Raw genomic sequence first — 20,986 nt, 5'->3', positions numbered from 1 at the left:
CTAATATTGCCTCCCTTCCTTTTTTTAAATTTAAATTCAAGTTAATGAGCATATAGTGTAGTATTGATTTCAGGATTACAATTTAGTACTTCATCACTTACATATAACACCCAGGGCTCATCTCAACAAGTGCCCTCCTTAATGCTTGTCACGGATTTAGCTCACGCCCCCACCCACCTCCTGTCCAGCAAGCCTCAGTTTGTTCTCTATATTTAAGAGTTTCTTACGGTTTGCCTCCCTCTCTATTTTTATCTTTCATTTTTCCTTCCCTTCCCCTATGTTCGTCTGTTTTGCTTCTTAAATTCCTCATATCAGTGAGATAATATGAGAATTGTCTTTCTCTGACTGACTTGTTTTGCTTAGCATAATACCCTCCAGTTCCATTTACATTGTTGCAAATGGTAAGGTTTCATTTTTGTGTGTGTGTATATGTATACCACATCTTCTTGATCCATTCATGAGCCAATGGACAGTTGGGCTGTTTCAATCATTTGACTATTGTTGCTGCTATAAATATTGGAGTATATTTTCCCCTTTTGTTTTATTTTTATTTTTTAAAGGACTTTATTTATTCATTTGAGAGAGAGAGAGAGAGAACAAGCAAGGGGAATGGAAGAAGGAGAAGCAGGCTCCCTGCTGAGCAGGCAGCCTGATGGAGGGGCTTGACCCCAGGACCCTGAGATCATGACCTGAGCTTCCGGAGGCAGATGCTTAACTGACCGAGCCACCCAGGAGTCCTTCATTCCCCCCTTTAATCAGCATTTTTGTATCCTTTGTATAAATACCTGCTAGTTCAATTGCTGGGTTGGAGGGTAGTTCTATTTTTAACTTTTTGAGGAAACTCCATACTGTTTTTCACTTTTTGTACTTTCCACTGCACCACTTTCCATTCCCACCAACAGGGTGAGAAGGTTCCCCTTTCTCTGCATCCTTGCCACCAACTGTTGCTTCCTAAGTTGTTCATTTTAACCATGCTGACAGGCCTGAGGTGGTATCTAGTTGTGGTTTTGGTTTACATTTCCCCAATGATGAGTGATGTTGAACATCTTTTCATGTGTCTGTTAGCCATCTTGATGTCTCTGGAAAAGTGTCTAATCATGTCTTCTGCCCATTTCCTAACTGGATTATTTGTTTTTGGGTGTTGGATTTGATAAGTCCTTTATCTTTATCTGATATGTCATTTGGAAATGTCTTCTCCCATTCCATTGGTTGCCATTAAGTTTTGTTGATTGTTTCCTTCATTGTGCAAAATCTTTTTATCCTGGGGCACCTGAGTGGCTCTTTGGTTGGGCATCATCTCTTGATTTCAGCTCAGGTCATGATCTTGGGGCATGCAGGGTCATCTAGCTCTGCATTGCGCTCTGTGCTGGGCATGGAGAATGCTTAGGGTTCTCTCGCTCCCTCTTCTCCTCCCTCTCACCCCTCCCCCAATTTGCATGCATGCTCTCTCTCTTAGAAGAAGAAGGAGGAGGAGGAGGAGGAGGAGGAGGAGGAGGAGAAAAAGCAGCTTTTTATCCTGATGAAATCCCAATCATTCCTTTTTGCTCCTGTTTCCCTTGCCCCTGGAGATGTGTCTAGCAAGAAGTTGCTGCAGCCGAGGTCAAAGAGGTTGCTGCCTTTTGGCTTTATTCTATCTGCTAAATGAGTTTATTAGCATCCATAATTTTGTTGCCAGTTCTCACTGTTCCTGTCTCTTCCTTCATTCTTATAAATTATGAATTTATAAGTTGAAAAAAAATTTTTTTGAATTCTCATTTTAGTGAGGTATTGGTGGGGGATGTTTGTCTGCCGTCTGTCTTGATTCATGGAAACCTGTAGTCAGCTCTTAGTACGAGTGGTGAGCACAGTGGAGAGCCTGGTTAGCAGAATATTCTGCTAAGCCTGGTTAGCAGAGCATAGATTATTACGCTGATGGTCAGAGTCAATGCATCTACCCTGCTCAGTTATTACTTTATAAAAAAAATAAATTTGTTATCTGAAGGTAACCACCCACCCCAGGTGCTTTATTGTAAAGTACATTGCCTAGGACTTGTCAAAATATATATATTTACTGTGCTCTTTGTCCTTTCCACATGATCTGAAGGAAAAGAAATGGAGCAACGACAGATGAAACACCACACTGTTTGCTTGTTTGAATGTGGAATTCTGCCACAGTGGACGCGAACCCAGGTCAGCACTATTTACAGAAGAGCACATGGTGTTTTGTCTCAATGAGCAGGAAAGTGTTTTGTGATAAAATGTGGTAAAAGCTTGTAGTTTTTTTCCAACTAAGCAGTAAAAGGAATTACACAATGCAAAATGATAAATAAAAAGTTCTATGAGTCATCTTTAATGTGGGGGAAATGTGCAGCCAGCACAGAAAACAGTGTTTTTCCTGCATGTTAAAAATAAAATTGAATGCACTGCAACCAAAATCAATAACAGCATGTCCCAGGAGCTCAAAAAACCGTGAGACTTTATGGAGTTCAATGGAGTTCATGCTTTTTATCGAAATGGTGGGGACGATAATGTAAAAACTGTTGATTTTATTCTTTACAAAGTCATGTTTATCGAGGCATAACTGGCAGTAAAATTCACTGTCTTTAGTGTATGTTCTATGAATTTTGACAGAAACACTCAGTGATGATCCGTCACATAAAACTTTCCCATAATTCCCTTCTGCTCTCCCCACCCCAGTCCCTGGCAACCACTAATCTGTTTTCTGTTCTTATAATTCTGCCTTTTCCAGAATGTCACATAAATGGAACCATACCATACACAGAATTTGGACTCTGGCTTCAACATTTGTATACAGGTTTTTTATGTGAACATAAGTTTTCGTTTCTCTGGGATAAATGCCCGGGAGTGCAATTGCCGGGTTAAATGATAGTTGGTTATTTGGATTCTAAAGAACCACCAAACTGTTTTCCAGAGAGGCTGCACTATTTCACATTCTCACTGGTTATGTGGGAGTGATGCCGCTTTGATTTATTTTTTTTTTTAATTTCAGTGTTTAAACTGCTGAAATTCACCAGGAGATACACTCAGAGACTCACTAAGTTTGAAATGTATGGGCTGTTAAGAATGTTTTACTTTTGGAAGTGTTATGACAAATGATACTCCAACATAAACTAAGTCACCCACAAAAGGGAAAACAAAAATCATGCTGGCCTACTCTCTCCCCCTAGAAACTTTAAACAGAAAACAAGGGAGTAATGAGGTTTACAAAGTCTTCGGCTTTAAAGGAAACCTTTAAGTACCCATATTTCTATGGTGCTCAGCGAGCTATTTGATTTTAATTTAGTGTTAAAGGACCAAAAAAGAAAGAGAGAGGAGAGAGAGAGATGGCTAGGTCTTCTCTTGGGGATACCCTTCCAGGTTAGCTCTGGAAGCAGCAGAAAACTGGTAGTAAAGAAACTGTTTCTTGTTCACAGAAAAAGAAACACATTGTACACATCCAGATGATGCAACAGATTACTGCTCTGTGGATATCAACCAGTTTCACATCTATTTGTGCGTACATTTCAGCATTCCTGATTGCCTTGTGCACTTCAGTTTTAAAAAAATATTTATTTATTAGAGAGAGCTCAGGTGCACAAGTTGGGGGAGGAGCAGAGGGAGAGAGAATCTTCAAGCAGACTCCCCACTGCACACGGAGCCCAGTCCTAGAACCCTGAGATCATTACCTGAGCCAAAACCAAGAGTCCGTTGGTTGACCGACTCAGTCACCCAGACACCCTGTCTTCTGCACTTTAAATTCTCCCTGAAAGTGAGTTGTAACAACTTACTGGTTCTTTCATTAATTAATGAATTATGATTTTCATCATGTGCTTTTATATTTGTATGAAAATCACCATTTTACCTTTTCTAAAAATTATCCTTTAACATTCACTCAAACTGACACCTTAAATTTGCTGAAAGGAAAATGCCTCTAAAATGTCGCCCTCTTTAAGCATCTGGCAGGCAATAGCTGAGCTCATGAGGTCATATTCTGTCCTCAGGGTACATTTCTAGGTTGAGGTTGCATGCTCCAGGGACAATTACCTGCATGTTCACACTCAGCTAGATTGTTGAGATTTTTGGAAACAATGCCTGGTGATGAGCTTGGACCTTGGGAGATCCTTCTTATAGGCCTATTTCTTCAGCCTTCTGCTGTCTCCTTCCATGCCTGACCTGCATATTTGGGCAGGGGGGCCGTTGAAGATCCCTACAGAGTCCGAGGGTCCCCAGGTAGTCAGATGTGAGGGCCTTGGAATTCAGACCTCTTCCTGAAGAGTTATGTGGGTTAGTTTGACCTCTGCAATGTGTCCCTCAAGACCACCTCAGTACTTGCCTAACAAAGGAGTGAGGGGAAAGAACCTCCAAAAGCAGGCAGCACATTTCTTAGCCTCTGGACCTGTGCTGTCCGCTATGGTGGGGAAGCCACTACCTATGGGGCTATTGAGTGCTAGAAATGTGACTAATGCAACTGAAGAATGGAATTTTTAACTTCATTTACCTTTAACCAATTTAAGTTTACATGTGAAAACTGATGATCCTTTCAGGTATTTGAAAGCTCGTATGATTGGAATCATTTGAGGAGGCAAATCTACTTTTCAACTATACATTTTATGTATACATTTGATGAAATCTAAATGCAGAACAAGGGACACCTGGGTGGCTCAGATGGTTGAGCAGCTGCCTTCAGCTCAGGTCATGATCCCAGCGTCCTGGGATTGAGTCCCACATTGGGCTCCTTGCTCAGCAGGGAGCCTGCTTCTCCCTCTGCCTGCCACTCTGTCTGCCTGTGCTCACTCTCTCTGACAATAAATAAAATCTTAAAAAAAAAAAATTGCAGAACAAGTATTTCTGATGACAGATCACCTGCTGGATTGAAATATGCTGCAAATGTAAAATACACACCAGATTTCAGACTTAGTCCAAAAAAAGTAAAACATTGTTAGTATTTTTTTAATTGATTACATGTAAAATAATAATTTTTTTATATATGGAGTAAAATAACATACACTGTTACAATTCATTTCACCTTTCTCTTTATGTTTGTAAACGTGGCAGTAGAATATTTGAGATCACATACTGTGATCAGTGGGATGGCCAGCTCTGGACCATGAATTTTCCCATTCTGGTCCACAATTTTTCTCATTTATTACGGACCACGCAGGTGTTCCTGAACCCCGCTTTTCAGCTATAATTTTCTAACCCCTGGGCAGCTTTCTGTCTCCTTTCTAGCAGATCACCCTATTTACTTCCACTAGAAATTCCCACGGAGGACTTTTGAGGCTCTGACCGATAAGACCCCCGTGACTTTACAAGAAAGATCCTGCAATTCCAGACGCCGCCGCCAGAGAGAGCCTTGTCGCAGTCGTGGTTGCCGAGCAACTCGTGGCCCGGAAGCGGTTCTCCGCCCCGCCCCCGCGGCAACCGCGCGCAGGACAACTTCCGGCAGGGCGGGCGCGGGGGTCTCCTAAGCCTTCTTCCGCGGCGGCGGCGCAATGACTACGCTCCGGGCCTTCACGTGCGATGACCTGTTCCGCTTCAACAACATGTGAGTGAGGCGCCCGGGGCTGGCGCGGGTGGCCTCGTCCCCTGTCCCGGGCCCGCAGGCCTATCCCGCGCCGGCCGCCCCTGGCGCGTCACTGGGAGCCGCCGGGTCGGAGTCGGAGCCGGAGCCGGAGCCGGAGCCGGGGCCGGGGCGGACGTGCGGACCTCCCTGCTGACCTTGGCCCAGGCGCTGCAACTTTTCTCGCGTCCTTGCGTGCTCGTCGGAGTCGGGGCAGCGCGCGGGCGGCCTGTCGCGGCGGCTGTCCCGAAGCGCCGGGGCGGGCGCGAGGGGGTGGGGGAGCGGCCCGAAGGCAGCCAAGGACTGCCGCCTGCGGCCAGTGTCCAGGCAGGTCCGGAGGTCGTTGCGAGGTCCACAGCCAAGTGTTCGGTGAGCCCAGCGGCCGATGGTTCCATTTGTATCGGAGTGAGACCTTGTGAGTGTGGCACCGGCCGCCGTTTCTTTCTTGGCCCGGGTTGGTTTCGTTGCTGAAGCGGCACATTCAGGGACAACTTGCAGGTGTAAGTAGTCGGGGCGGGCACATGCTGATGGAGGCCCACTGTGTGTGCTGTAAGTCCGAGTTAAGGCAGGATTGTGACTTGCAGGTACTTAAATAAGCATTTTATTACATAAGTTTCTGAACGTTTAAAAAGTCGACAGAATTTTACGCTGAACACTCAGAGACATTTCGGCTGGATTTTACAGTTGACATGTTGGTATGTTGACTTCCTCACATATCTGTTCGTCCGTCCATCCATCCATCTATCCACCCGCCCACTCCGAAATCCACTTTAAAGATAGCTGGGCAGTGTGTGAAAACTGAGGATCAAGTGGTTCGGATTCAAGTGTTAGGAGGATGGGAAGCACTTGAGAGGAGGTGGCTAGAAACCTTGCAAAGAGGGGGTGAGCCTTGAAGGGTGGATAAAATGTTGACAGTGATGAGGAAGTTCTGGAGAAGGAAGCAGGTGTGAAGGCGAGAAAGCTTGCGGCCAGACACGTGGGAGGCAAGTGTGACTGGAGTGGTGGGTTTCTCTAACTGCGCCATCAGATCAGCTGGTGAAACTGGACTTTCGCTTTGTCGTTGAGGTTTCAGTCTTGACTGTTGGGAAGAATTTTCCAATGGGCCTCTTTCAATCAGAGCAGTGTAACTAATGTGGCTTGTGTTGAGCTCCCCCTGTGCTTGCTGGGCTCTGGCACTGTAATAATCCATTTACTCCCCACAGTTCTCTATGGCAGGTGCTCTCATTATCCCCATTTTTTGTATGAGTAAAACTAAGGTACTGAGAGCGCCAGAGAATTGCCCCAGGTGCTAGAGCTCTGTGGTGGGTGTGGGTGAAGCAAGGAATCTAATCCAAAAATATTGGCCCTGGAACAGTGGTTCTTTAAAGAGTGGTCCCAGACCATCAGGGAGTACTTTGGAAATGCATATTCTGTTTAAGGCCGCTTTAAGGACCAGTGCTCTGGGGCTGGAGCACTTCACCACAGCTATGTGGAAGGTGAGGAAATTGGAGGAGGTATACCAGGCAGATAAGCCATTTAGGCCATCTAAATTTCTGGCAACAGGCCAGAAATGATGACAAAGGTTTGGGTATGGGAGTTGCAAGCCCAGGAAGGGACAGTGTGCCTGGATGCTTTAAGAGTAGTTGGCAAAACCTGTGTGTGTGTGTGTGTGTGTGTGTGTGTGTGTGTGTCTGTGTGTTGCAAGTCTGGGTAGTTGGCAAAACGTGTGTGTGTGTGTGTGTGTGTGTGTGTGTGTACTTTAAGAGGGCATGTGCACACATTCAGGCGCCCCAGAGCATCATGCACGACCTGAGCCAAAATCAAGAGTTGGACGCTTAACCAAGTGAGCCATCCAGGCTCCCGCAAAGCCTTGTTTTAACTGAAAGGGAGGTGAGGAGTTGAGTCCTATGGATATTGGGAGCAGGAGAACTTCAAGGCAGAGAGAATAGTTAGGGCACAGGTACCTGTTTCTGACGGGGGGGGGGGGGCAGCTGATGTGTATAGAGCAGAGTGAGAAAGTGGGAACAGGGCTGGATCTTAGAGAGGACCTCCTACGAGTTGGGCTTCTCCACTAAGTGCTTTGAGCTTCCCAGGTGCAGAAATCAGGTAAGTGTCTAGGCTAACGATAGCAATTTGGGGGACCCACACTATGTAGATGGTATTAAAACCAGGATGCTAGGTGACATCAGTGGTGGAGTGAGTGTGGATAGGAAAAAAGAGGCTCCAGGTGTTGTAGGAGAGCTAGTGTCCCTTTGAGTTGGGAGGAGAAGCTGATGGTGGGTCTTGGAAGCTCTGTGAGGAGAGCATTTCAGGTGGTGGGAGTGGGGAGCCATGTCAGGAGCTGCTGATGGCCCAGTGTGCAGCATGTCTGTACTTTTATTCCAGGAGGGGAGACTTTTGGGAACGGGGGTCTGGGTAGTGGAAGGGGGCAGATCTGCCCACCAGCACTCCAGGCATGGTTACAGGAGAGCGAGTAGAGGGGGCTGCAGATGCTGTAGGTGTGTGGGTGCCATGGTGGGACCTTGGTGAAGGCTTCTTCCTATTGTGTATTTTCTGTTGTGAAATAGGAAGCAGCTGATAATGAGAAGGAGGTGGCCTGTTTTGGATGGTTGAGGCAAGGCTATAAAGCAGTCGTTGAGGAGTGTGGGAGACTGTATTCCCACACGGGAACAGTGATTCTCCAGGTGTGGCTGACGCTCTTCCCTTTTTGCAAGGTCAGAGTGATTTTCAGGAAAGCACCAAGATGGGTTTTTTTGCCTTCTTCATTCTCTCACAAGTGCACAGTGGAGTTTTCAGCTGTGTGGCTTGCAATACCAAGCATAACAGACACAGATGTAAGAATCCAGCTGCCTTTTTTTTTTTTTTTAAAGATTTTACTTATTTATTTGACCGAGAGATCACAGAGAGAGATCACAAGTAGGCGGAAAGGGGGAAGCAGGCTCCCTGCTCAGCATGTGGGGCTCAATCCCAGGACCCCGAGACCGTGACTCAAGCAGGACCCCGAGACCGTGACTCAAGCTGAAGGCAGAGGCTTACCCCATTGAGCCACACAGGCACCCCCAAGCTGTCTTAAGCCAGACATTAACAAAGATTTGTAAATTGTTACGGGGCGCCTGGGTGGCTCAGTGGGTTAAGCCGCTGCCTTCGGCTCAGGTCATGATCTCAAGGTCCTGGGATCGAGTCCCGCGTCAGGCTCTCTGCTCAGCAGGGAGCCTGCTTCCTCCTCTCTCTCTCTGCCTGCCTCTCTGCCTACTTGTGATCTCTGTCTGTCAAATAAATAAATAAAATCTTTAAAAAAAAAAAAAAAAAAAAAAGATTTGTAAATTGTTAAAACAAAGCCTTTTTTGTTGCTAAATTGTATTCCTGAAAGTAGTCACTTTTGGTTTTAAAAAAAGTTATTAACATGTAATTGATTTATTTTAAAATGTTTTAGAAAATGTCATTATCAGTAGATATAACCCACTTAAACAAGTTCTTTGGGGGTCCTCAATAATTTTGAGTGTGAACAGTTTCTGAAACCAAAAGTTTTGAGAACTACTGGCCTGGAGAAGTGCCTTGATAAGGGTCCCAAGGAAGAATCTGGCTAGGTATACAAGAGGAAGTTATGGGTGGCTGGTTTTGAGCCTGGCAAAATAGTGGTTCCATTAATTGAATAGGAAAGTGAGGGCAGAGCTCTTTGCAGCCAGCTGCAGAGGTGTGTTTTAAGAACTGTTGACTCAGGAGTGTTGTGATCAGGTGGGACAGGTGCTGGGTAGCACCAGAGCCAGATCCGGGAGTCTTCCTCCAAAAGTTAAGGGATGGGATGGTGGGGAAGAGGAGGTAAGAATGTAGAAGAGTGGATGGAAACTGATGGGTGAGAAGGCCCACACTGAGCAGCTGAAGGCCCAGAGACAGACGGGAGGGACTGCTGTCAGATGCTGCCGGGAGCTGGTTCTACTTTCTGTGACTTTCATGCCTGGTTGGGCTCCAGTTCCATTGATGATTTACTGCCATTTAGAAAAATGGAAGGTTTTGACGCAGGTATATGAACTATAAAGTCACTTGTAAGGAAGAAACCGTTAAATAAAAATTTATAGATATCTTTATAGTGGCTGTGTGGCTTAGTTTGGCCTTCGGTATCTTCCTTAGCCCTAAAGTTGGTTTTAAAGTTGTGGATTTAGCGTGTTTTGTTTTTCTGGTGCATGTTTTTACTTTCAGTGGCTTATTTAAACTGGTTTTGTCAACACTGCTTACTACTGACATTTCTTTTCTTTCTTTTAGTAACTTGGATCCACTTACAGAAACTGTATCCTTTAAAAAAAAAAAAAAAAAAAGTTAAATGAAGGCTAAGAGTAAGGAACATGGAGAAACAAAAGAAAAAATGACTTGAGTACCGAAAAACGTTAAAACTTGCAGGCCAGGAAACATAAGCAACATTGAAAGCAATTTAAAAAAACAAACAAACTGGGACTGAGTTGTCTTAAATCTGCCTGGCAAGCTGCTAACAAAATGACCTCATAACTAAAGCAGTGCAGCTCCCCTTGGTGGTAAGTATGGCTCCATACAACTGAAAGCAGTGGCTTCAGGATGGGTTATTACTCTCTGAACGAAGCCTGGTGGTGATGAGCAGTCTGTGGTGGTTTCATGAAGTCATTGGCGGCCAGGCTGTGCACTGTAACCACCATCTCACTCCCAGGGTGGCCTTGGCTTTCTCGGGCATCACGTCCATGTTCCTGGCAGGAGGATCAACAGAGGGGAAGGTGAGAGTGACCTTCCCTTTCAGGAGTACCTTTAGGAAGTACCATACAGGCTTCTGTATCCCACTGACCAGGAGCTGCCTCCTGCCACACTCACTGAGCTAGAACAGGAATGAGCCCAGCTTCCCATTTGGGCTTATTACTAAGATAGGATTTGGGGGTAATAATTAGCCATATCTATGATGTCCCCCAATGAAAGTGGGCAAAGATGTGTGAAGTTAGGGTGCTGTGGGTTATGTTCCACTAAGAGACAACCTCACATTCGCAGTGGCTTTCTAGCTTCTACTCCATGTCCACTGCAGAGTAGGAGGGTAATATTAACTGATAATTTAACAAAAGAGGGCAAAGAAGCTAATGACATATATTAAGGGTTCAGTCTCACCAGTCAAAAGATATGTGGATTAAAACCAAAATGATATGCTGTGCTTTACCTATCACAATATCAGGGATTAAAAAATGATTAAACTCATGCTGATGAGGGTAAGAGGAACATTCTCATAAATTGCTAGTGACAGTATAAACTGTGAGAGTTTCTGGAAGGCACTTTGGCAGTGTAGTACATATTAAGTAATTCCACTTCCCAGGAGCTAAAAATAACAGGTGAGGACTTGGCAAACTAAGGCATGGGCCAAATTTGGTCCATTGCCTATTTTTATTTTTGTAAATACAGTTTACAAAACTGTATTGTGTCTAATAAGACACAACCATGCTGAAAAATTTACATATTATCTGTAGGTTTGTCCATGGCTTTCACAGAGTAGTTGCATCAGAGAGCATATGGTCCACCCAGCCTTGAGTATTTACTGTCCTGTTACAGGAAATGTTAACCCCGGAGTTATGTCATTACCAACATTTTTATTAGTTAGGATATTAAAAATTTGGAATAGCATTCACAAACAAGGAAATGGTTAGAAAAAATATACTGTATTCGTGAGGAATTTAAAAAGATTTTCAAGACACTGAAAATAACATGTCCCTTGTCAGCAGATAGGTGATTTAAATTGATCACCCGATGGAGTATACTATACATTATTAAAAATTAACTATACGTTTAGATAACATGGCTACAAATCAGAAACAAAGCTGAGTGAAAGAGCAGAAAAATCACTGAAATTTTCATTTTGTATTTCAAAAAATTACGACTTTTTAGAGACCTCCATGTTAAAAAGATTTTTGAATAACACAAAAAATTTTCACTGTAAATAAGGTGAAGTATTAGGATGCAAATCAGCTTACATGGTGTGTGTCTAGTGACACTTCAGATTTACAGTAAAAATCCCATAATCCAGGTGAGGCCGTGTGTGCAAGTAACCTGCCAGGTATTAATGGTTGCTGAGCCGATACCCGGCCTCCTGACACTGGTTGAGAGGCGGTAGTGGTGTGTGTCGGTGGCTGACCAGCAAGAAGACTGGCTAGCGTGCCGTGTTATGGGTTATGTTTGAAGAGTGCTCGAAGTAGTGGCTGTCGTTCAGAGGAGAATCTGAAGAACTTATGACTGAGCAAATTTTACAGAAATAAAAAAAAGAAAAGAGTTGTGTGATTGGTGGTGGCCCCTCACAGAATTGTATCAGCGAGCTTACACTAAGAAGATATTAGAATGAGCATATGTCAGTAAGGATGCCAGGGTTGAAGAGTGTCATAATGAGCAAATTATTCAGGCTTTTACTCTTAAGTCAGCATTGATTTGTAGTACCAGAACGGGAGAATTTGAATCAGTAGAGGGGAAACACTAGGTAATTGATGACTCTGGAAATACTAAAGTTATTTTAGTTATTTTCACAGCCACACAGCTGAAGTAGGAACTAATCATTAATTTTCTAGTGCAGTTATGGAAAAACAAAAGCATTGAGCATCTACTTTGTGCTCAGCACCAGGGATAGAGTGAACATGACATTCATATCCAAAAGGGAGGGAGAGAGTGAACAATATCCAGTGCTGGTAGGTGCTGTGCGGAGATTTAGATACAATGTGATCAGTATGGACACAGATAATAGAACTTCAGACTCCTGGTTTTCTGCTGTTAGATGGTGTTGTCTCCACTCCTATTTTTGAACTTATATATTCAAGCAATTTTGTTATAAATTATTAGTGCTAACCTAAATAATGTACTGACATGAATATACAGATCACACATATATTGAGCTGGGGATAAAGTAACAATATATTTTCAAAGGAACCTTTCTTCACAATGTTTCTTTTATGAAGAACTTTGTACTGTCCATTACCTTCCACACTCCTTAACGAGACTCTAGTATGGGATTCCTTTTTACTTACAGTACCTCGCCCACTGGCCAGAGTACTTCATTGTTGCAGAGGCACCTGGTGGAGAGTTAATGGGTTATAGTAAGTATAATACCACTAGAACTTTTCTGAGTAGGCAGTTGAGATTTTAATGTAGGTTTCAACTGTTTTAGATTGATTGCAGAAGTGGAAATATAATCATGCTGCCTAGAATTTTATTTCCTTTAACCACTGACAGCTCACCCATGCTTTCTATATTTTAGGCATTGTGCTCTAGGCCCCAGGAGACACAGACAGACAAGGTCTCAGGCTTCATGGATCTTTCATTCTATGCTTATTATTTCTGCATGGTTTTTTGGGTATATAACACAGGAATTAGAGCATTTTCATTGAATTAGTGGCATTACTAACAAAAATTTGAGCTGTGGACTCTTAAGTTTTGTGTACACATACATACCTACATGAAATGTAGATATTTTAAAAAAAATAGATATTCTGATTGTGTTCAGAATTAGTTGTGTTTTTAGTGTATCATTCCTTTAAAAAAAAAAAAAACCTTTCTCTAAGTGAGAGTCAAATAAGAGCACTAATAACCATTAGCTAGAAGACTATGTGTTACTTAATAATTAAAACTTCGTCATTAGTGTCCTTTATAATAAAAATGTACCAACAGTCATTCTATATTCATGTATAAATCCATGTGTTTAATTACTGAGTGCAATCTTTTATTGGCAGTCATGGGTAAAGCAGAAGGCTCAGTAGCTAGGGAAGAATGGCACGGGCACGTCACTGCTCTCTCTGTCGCCCCAGAATTTCGACGCCTTGGTTTGGCTGCTAAACTTATGGAGTTATTAGAGGAGATTTCAGAAAGGTGAGATCCTGCTTTTCAAGTAATAATTTATGAACCCTATTTGGTTTTTATCACGGTGAAAATTTCTAAGTTTTTTTTCTGTTCAGGCTGAATATTGTGCTTCAGTTTGCAGGATTTTCATTTTCATCAGTAGTTGTGTATTCACATATTCAGAGTAGTAGCATTGTCCCTATTTTGCCATTGAGGAAAATTCAGGCAAAGTAAGTGACCTGCCATGGGCTTATATGCTGAGTAATAGATGCAATCTAGCCCTTAAGGTTTTTTTGTTTTGTTTTGTTTTGGTGTTCTTGACACTGTTGCAGATGTTCCCAAATTCTCTGTCAACATCACCCTTTGCATCTCAGTGATTTTTTTTCATAGTGCCCCTATGGCCAATAAAAAAAAAAGAAATCCCTCAGTTTAGACTTAACCAGTTATGTCCCAACTGCTTAGTAAATACTTATGGCCTAACAAACTAGTAGCTGTTTGGAAAAAATAAACAAATTGAGAGAAAAAATATTTCATTGTTAAATAACTGTGGCTACCTAATGAAATGTGTGACTTTTGGGCATTTCATGACTTCTTAATCTTAGAAACAGATTTGACACAACCACCTGTATTCTTATTTCATACTGATTTTCTTGTAGTACTGGGTTGTTTTTTTTTTTAGTCACAGGAACTGCCAAAACCTGGCTTCATAAAACCTTTGATGACCTTTGTCGTTAGAAGAAGCTTAACGCCATGTAATGCTGCATTTGTGATTATATCAAACTAGTAGTTTGCCATTGTCTGACGTGTAAGGTTTATCTGTGTTTCCCCCCAAACATCTGAAGTATCCTATAGCACCTCTAAGAGTTTGAGCCACTTTGGAGCACTCTGGGTACACACTAAAAAAAAAACCTGCTGGATTTAGGGCTTTTTTTTAATAAAGACCTATTGTGTAGGTCAAACACCCTCATTATATGAGATAATATAATTAAAAGACTCCTGCCAGCTCTCATTCTAAAAGCGGTAAGAGATGTGTGTTTAAGTTTAATCAGTTGTCAAACTGCCACTTATTTTTTTCCTCTACTTTTAAATGCCTAGAAGTATATAAAAGGGAATATTTGCTGAGAAGGGCTCTTGAGGTTTTACACTTAATGGATTTAAAAATGCAAGTTGTTTTTTTTTTTAAGATTTTATTTATTTATTTGACAGAGATCACAAGTAGGCAGAGAGGCAGGCAGAGAGAGAGAGAGAGAGAGAGAGGGAAGCAGGCTCTCTGCTGAACAGAGAGCCCGATGCGGGACTCGATCCCAGACCCTGAGATCATGACCTGAGCCGAAGGCAGCAGCTTAACCCACTGAGCCACCCAGGCGCCCTAAAAACGCAAGTTTTAAAGAAGTAGCTAACCAAGCTGAAAATGCTCTGGGCCAAGTTGGGGTTAAAAGGAACTTGAGCTTATTCAGGAAGAGAGAAAATAGTATTAACTGAAAAATAAATCAGTTCTAGTACTTGAAAAATTTTAGTTTATACTTGAAAAATTTTAGTTTATACTTGAAAAATTTTAGTTTATACATATTTGTTAATGGCATTTGTTATCTTTTTGAAAAAAGTATTTGGCATTATTATATAGTAGACAGGGAGTTAAGAAATAGGTTCTAATGAGCTATCACCCTACACATACGATTTTATGTACTTATGGGACAGAGTCTCAGAATAGAAAACAACTACGCTCCTATATTTTCCATTTTCTAAATCTTTGTTATTTTGGAACAGTTGCTAAGCTTAGTGTGTGTGTGTGTGTTTGTGTATACCTACGTACATACATACATGTATTTTTAATTATACACATTAAAAACAAGGAAATTAAAGTGGAAAAAGGAAATTAAAGTGGTAAAACACATAAGAAGCCTGAAAAGAGATGTTAGCTATGAATCCAAATATAATCTGTAAATACAGCACTAAAGATTAATGGACTAATTACTCCAGTTAAAAGACAAAGACCTGAAGCCATTACGGTAAACTGAAGCCAGCCACACAAAGACAAATGATGTGTGATTCCACTTATATGAGATATCCACAACAGGTAAATTTGGAGAATCAGAGAGTGGAATGGTGGTAGCCAAAGACTAAGGAAGAGGGGAGTGGAAGTTACTAATCAGCAGGCATAAAGTCCAATTAGAATGAATAACCCCTATAGTCTGCTGTACAATTTACCTGTAGTAAAAGAATAACATACATTTAAAATTTATTAAAAGAGAAAAACCTCACATTAAAGTGTTCTTACAACAGTAAAAGACCGTCAGAACTGTATTTACAGGAAATATATGTAAAGATTAAAGATTGAAAGAAATTTTTAAAATTATCATGCAAATTCTAACCAAAAGACAGCTGGTATACTTATTAACAAGAGTCACATAATAGTTCAGTAATTTTTCAGAGTAAAAAAAGGGTCACTGCTTACATGTGAAAAGATTTAATGCATCAGGAAGATGTAATAATTGTAAGTTTTATGTATACAGTGACATAAATTCAAAGTAAAAATGCAAAAATTGATAAAAGTACAAGGAGAAATAAGTAAACTTTATCATAATGAGAGATTTGAACATCCTTTTTCAAACTGTAGAACAATTAGACAAATTGATTAAGGGCACAGAATAGGGGTGATTACTTTTCCTAGGCCAGATACTTAAGCTTTACAGGCCAGCTAATCTAGTGCACGTGTATGTGTGTATATTAAACAACCCTTCAAAGTTTTAAAAACTGTGCTTAGCGGGAGAGCAGTACAAAAATAGGTTGTAGGCAGGACCCCCTTCCTCAACAGATCACCATCAGTAGCTAAAAATCTTTCCAGAAAGCTATGACTGGCAAAATTTTACCGACTATTTTAAGAAGTGTAAAGATTGGAAGTTTACTTTTACACAAACTAAAGGCTAGAGTAATACATAAGAAAGCCCAACAAGATCTATGAGGAATGGAAATTTAAAGAAAATATGCAGTCTTTAAAGATGCAAAAGTCCCAGAAAAATCTTAGCAAAATTGGACTCAGCAGTTAATAAAAAGAATGATATTCAGGGGAAGGAAGGTGGTTTTAACATGAGAAAACCTGTAAATGTATTCCAACCTATTAATAAATTAAAGGAGAACAATTGTTAGTAAGTGCAGAAAATGCTTTGATAAAATCCTATTGATTAAAAATGGTTAACAATGTAGGAAATAGAAGGGGGAGAACTTCCTTAACCTAAAAAAAGAATATTTACCAAAAATCTATAGTAAATATTAGCAGTGATGCAGTGAATGCTTTCCCTTTGAGGAAAGGGCTGAGACAAGGAAGAATGCCTACAGTCAGCCCATCTTCAGTAATTAACTGGAAATCCTAGACAGCATAGTACAGCAAGAAAAATAAAAGATACAAGGATTGAGAAGAAACAAAGCTCTTATTTTGTGCGTACAAGACTGTACAAACAAAACCACAAGAAGCTACAAACAAATGTTTAGAATAAAAGCTAAGCAGAGTTGTTGGACAGTCAGTATAAAAATCAATTTCATTTATACACAAAAAGTAAAATTTAAGAAAAGATGCCAGTTACAGTGGCATCAGAACAAATTAAGGCCTTTGAGAAAAATCTAACAAGAGCTATGCAAGACTTCTCTGAAGTTTCTAACACTTCCCTGAGAAACAGAAAAGATGACCTCTCTTAGTGGAGAGAGAACTATGTCAGTGGCAGGGAGGGCTAAACTGGTGTTAGATCCATGGAGCCAAACTAACTGCAACCCACATCTCCAGTCTTTTTTTGTGAAACTTGTTCAATTGATTCTGAAGTTTACAGGGGAATGGAAAGAGACAAGATCATTTGAACAACAAGGTGGGAAGGTTTGCCCCTCCAAATATCAAGCTATAATGAGTGAGCTCTGTGTCAGTGCTGGAGTACTTGTCAAGACCAGAGGAACAGACGCAGGGACACACGAATCCTGACATAACTCAGGGATATGTGAATTCTGACAGAACTCAGAGGAAGCAACTGCAGAGCAGCAGTGGAGGGATACAGTCCTCAGTAAGGACGGTGGCACGACTGGATAACTGCATGGGGAAAACATTGCCCAGATTACTGCCTTACCATACACAAATCAATTCCAGATTTATTAAAAACCTACATGTGGAAAAACGAAACTCAAAAGCCCTTTTAAGTAATACAGGAGAGCGTATCCATGACCTCAGGGTCGAAAAGAGCTTCTTAAATAAAGCCATAAAAAGTCTGATTGTAAAGGAGAGGCTCATATGCAACTTCAGTGAAGTTTCTGTTCATCAAAAGTTACATGAGGATAATAACAAGTCAAGCCACAAACTGGGAAAAGATTGGCAACAATCCTTTATGCAATGTCAACTACCCAGAATACACAGAGGACCACAGCTGGGGGGAAAAATTGTGAAGACCAATAAGGACTGAAAAAATGAGAAATCTAAGTGACCTACAAAATGTATTTAGCCCCATTAGTAATGAGAAATGCCAATTAAAATTACCCTGAGATACTTAGGACATTTTCAAAAATAAAAATGCACCGAGCCTTGTCACTATGGGAATGGAGTCTCACCCTCCGCTGGGAAGTGGGTACTACCTAAAAAAGGTGAAGATGCCCCTATGAGCCAGTGATCACACTCTTAGTTGTAGACCTTAGATACTGTACCATGAGACATACAATAAAAATATTTGTAGCAGCACAGTTTATAATCATAACCCAAAATGTTTATCTGTGGGGCTATGGACGACTTGTAGTGTATTCACCCATATAAGGGGGCGCTAAAAAGAGGGAAAATGAACAAAATCCAGCTACACCAGGCTGACTTGCACTTTACTGAGAGGGGCAAATCACCAGAGGATATGCAAAGTACAATAATATTTATGTAAAATTCATCAATAGGAAACACTGTACTAGGTGGTGAATCTACGGCAAAACCCGAGGAGCTAATGAGAGTGGGTTGGAACTTGGAGACCTCTGGGTAAGGGGGATGGCTGTCACTGCCCAGAGAGAACTGATGGCTTTAGGGATGCCACTGTCAGGCAGTTCACGTCCGGTCGTTACGTGTGGGCCATGGCCACACGGGCTTGTTATTGCTCAAATCTTTAGTTTGCACATACGGGTAAAAATAATTGTATTACTAGTTGAAAATAAGCATGTCATTTACTGTGATGTAAAATATACAGTAATTAAAGACCGAATTATGATTTTAAAAAATGTTCTAGCAGTTTATCTTTTAAAGAAAATAACAGGTTTTTAAATGTTAGTATGCTAACAGAAAGTATTTCTTTGTACGTCAAAATAATTGACAAATCGTCAGAAATAAAAATGGATACAAGGTAATCAGCTGCAAAGTCCTATTATTTCCATTCTTTAAATATTAATCAAAGCCAACTAAAAACAAGTGTTTCAAAACATGTAAGTATTTTCTAGAATTTCCCACATTTTAACATTTCCCCCCTTTTTTTCTGATTTAAAGAAAGGGTGGATTTTTCGTCGATCTCTTTGTAAGAGTGTCTAACCAAGTTGCAGTCAACATGTATAAGCAACTGGGCTACAGCGTGTACAGGACGGTCATAGAGTACTACTCGGCCAGCAACGGGGAGCCCGATGAGGATGCCTATGGTGAGCTCCCTTCTGTGGCAGTACCGCCCCCCCAAAAGCCAAAACATTTACATTTATTCTATACACTAGTCATTTTAATAAGTTGAAAAGAACCATATTTGTTGGACTTAAGTTTTTAAATTTGAGCTATAATTAAATCTCCTTTAACCTGCCTTCATGAACCCACCACTGGTTAACTTACATTAACCAGTGGTTAATTAACTGTCAGTTGTTTAATTATGTTATATACACGCATGTTAATTTTACTAAGATTTTGTCAAAAGAACACTGGTACATAGAACTCAGTTTGTGACTAGGAGTCTCAAACACATTTTCTGAGGACCTAGTAAATAGTGGGGTAGGGGAAAAACCTCTTATGGGAACTTTACATACACACTTCCACATAAGATATTTTGGTATTTGGGTACTTACATTAAATTTTGCTTCCTAACAGATATGAGGAAAGCACTTTCCAGAGACACTGAGAAGAAATCTATCATACCATTACCTCATCCTGTGAGGCCTGAAGACATTGAATAACCATGGGCAGTGGTTCTTAGGCTGATGCTCCAGATATTTTATGGACAATATTATTTTCATTGGATGATCTTGGAGCTCTATTAGGAGAAAAGTAATCATTTAGGTCTTACAGACTTCAAGATAATACAGGTTATAAACTTCAGTCTCATTGTTTCCAATTAGCAATATCATACCTACTAAAGCTGTTCACTGTAATAAAATTCAATCAAAAAGGCAGCTAGGTCAGACGGAAACATTCCGCTATTTTGGGTCATAATATTCACTATATGCTAGGGAAAAAACTTGCTCCAGTCTCCTCCTAAATTCCGTGCCTGAGAACCACTGCTGCATATATTTTTTTTTTATTTTGTATCGAACTATTAATTGAAGCTTTAAAAGCATATATGAAATGTATAAATCTAAGATGTATAATAAAATGCACTGTAGACTCTATGAATGTGTTCTAGAAGTGTGATACTTGTTTTCATACTGTTAATCCCAGGTCTTTTCCTTGTCTAATCTCACACCACTTTGCTTAAATCCTGCCTTTGAAAATATAAAAGACACTGAGGTTTCTTTAAAGGGAAAAAAGAACCGAATTCCAAAAGAAAGGCCATAAAACTAGGTCATGGGCCACCCATGTAGTTTCATGTATAGTTTTCTTTACTTGTAAAAATATCCAGTGAGTAAAAGTGGCTAAAGAAAACCCCACAGAAACAATTACTAAAAAGCTTTTGCCTGTGAAAGGACTTACCTCTTGTGGAGTTGAGGGTGAGAGATATTGTTCATGTTCTCCCATGAGAGGGTAAACTTTTCTTTCATGCATTGCATGCTGGCACTAGCCAGAACATGGTGGTAGGAGTTTACATTGGGAATCTGACCATTAATTTTTGTTCTTATGCAGCATAAACAGGACAAAATTATAGAAAGACCCTGAATAGTCACTTATATTAGCATTTTGTCCTGCTTTCCTCTCACTCCATGACTCTGCACTTAGCCAAGGGGTATTAAAATTGGAGGGACGCCTGGGTGGCTCAGTTGGTTAAGCAGCTGCCTTCTGCTCAGGTCATGATCCCAGTGTCCTGGGATCAAGTCCCACATTGGGCTCCTTGCTCAGCAGGGAGCCTGCTTCTCCCTCTGCCTCTGCCTGCCACTCTGTCTGCCTGTGCTCACTCTCTCTGACAAATAAATAAATAAAATCTTTTAAAAAAAATCAGAAATATTCCTCTTGGCCAACCAGACAGACCTCAGTACTCCATCGTCAAGACCCATATGATACCCAGCAGCTGGGGTGACACTGGTGCAGAGCCTGAAGCACCAATGTTGAACACAGGTATGTCTTTGATCCTGGCTGTCCTAGCTGCCTCTGCCCTCAAACACTAGCTTACTTTTAAGACACAATTTAGTACCACACTGACTAGCTTTTAAAAATCCCTTTTACTATTTTATTGCTTTTTAAACTCCTTAATATTATTTGTAAATTTAGTAAGTTTTATGCAATTAAGTCTGAAAATACTG

The 20,986-nt window shown here is 41.0% G+C and overlaps 1 protein-coding gene across 1 annotated transcript; it reads left to right on the top strand.

Moving 5' to 3' along the window:
- Window positions 1-5,379: 5,379 nt before the first annotated feature.
- On the top strand, window positions 5,380-19,921 carry NAA20 (N-alpha-acetyltransferase 20, NatB catalytic subunit). The gene is made up of 6 exons (XM_059406452.1): window positions 5,380-5,524; window positions 9,779-9,803; window positions 12,507-12,597; window positions 13,231-13,366; window positions 18,825-18,970; window positions 19,404-19,921. The coding sequence occupies exons 1-6, from the start codon at window positions 5,472-5,474 to the stop codon at window positions 19,487-19,489; spliced, it is 537 nt and encodes a 178-aa protein (XP_059262435.1). The 5' UTR covers window positions 5,380-5,471; the 3' UTR covers window positions 19,490-19,921.
- The last annotated feature ends 1,065 nt before the right edge of the window (window positions 19,922-20,986 follow it).

This window comes from Mustela nigripes, chromosome 7, assembly GCF_022355385.1.
Source record: "Mustela nigripes isolate SB6536 chromosome 7, MUSNIG.SB6536, whole genome shotgun sequence".
Classification (NCBI taxonomy): Eukaryota; Metazoa; Chordata; class Mammalia; order Carnivora; family Mustelidae; genus Mustela; species Mustela nigripes.
Note: the sequence above shows the minus strand (reverse complement) of the source record. Positions and strands in the feature narration are given on the sequence as shown.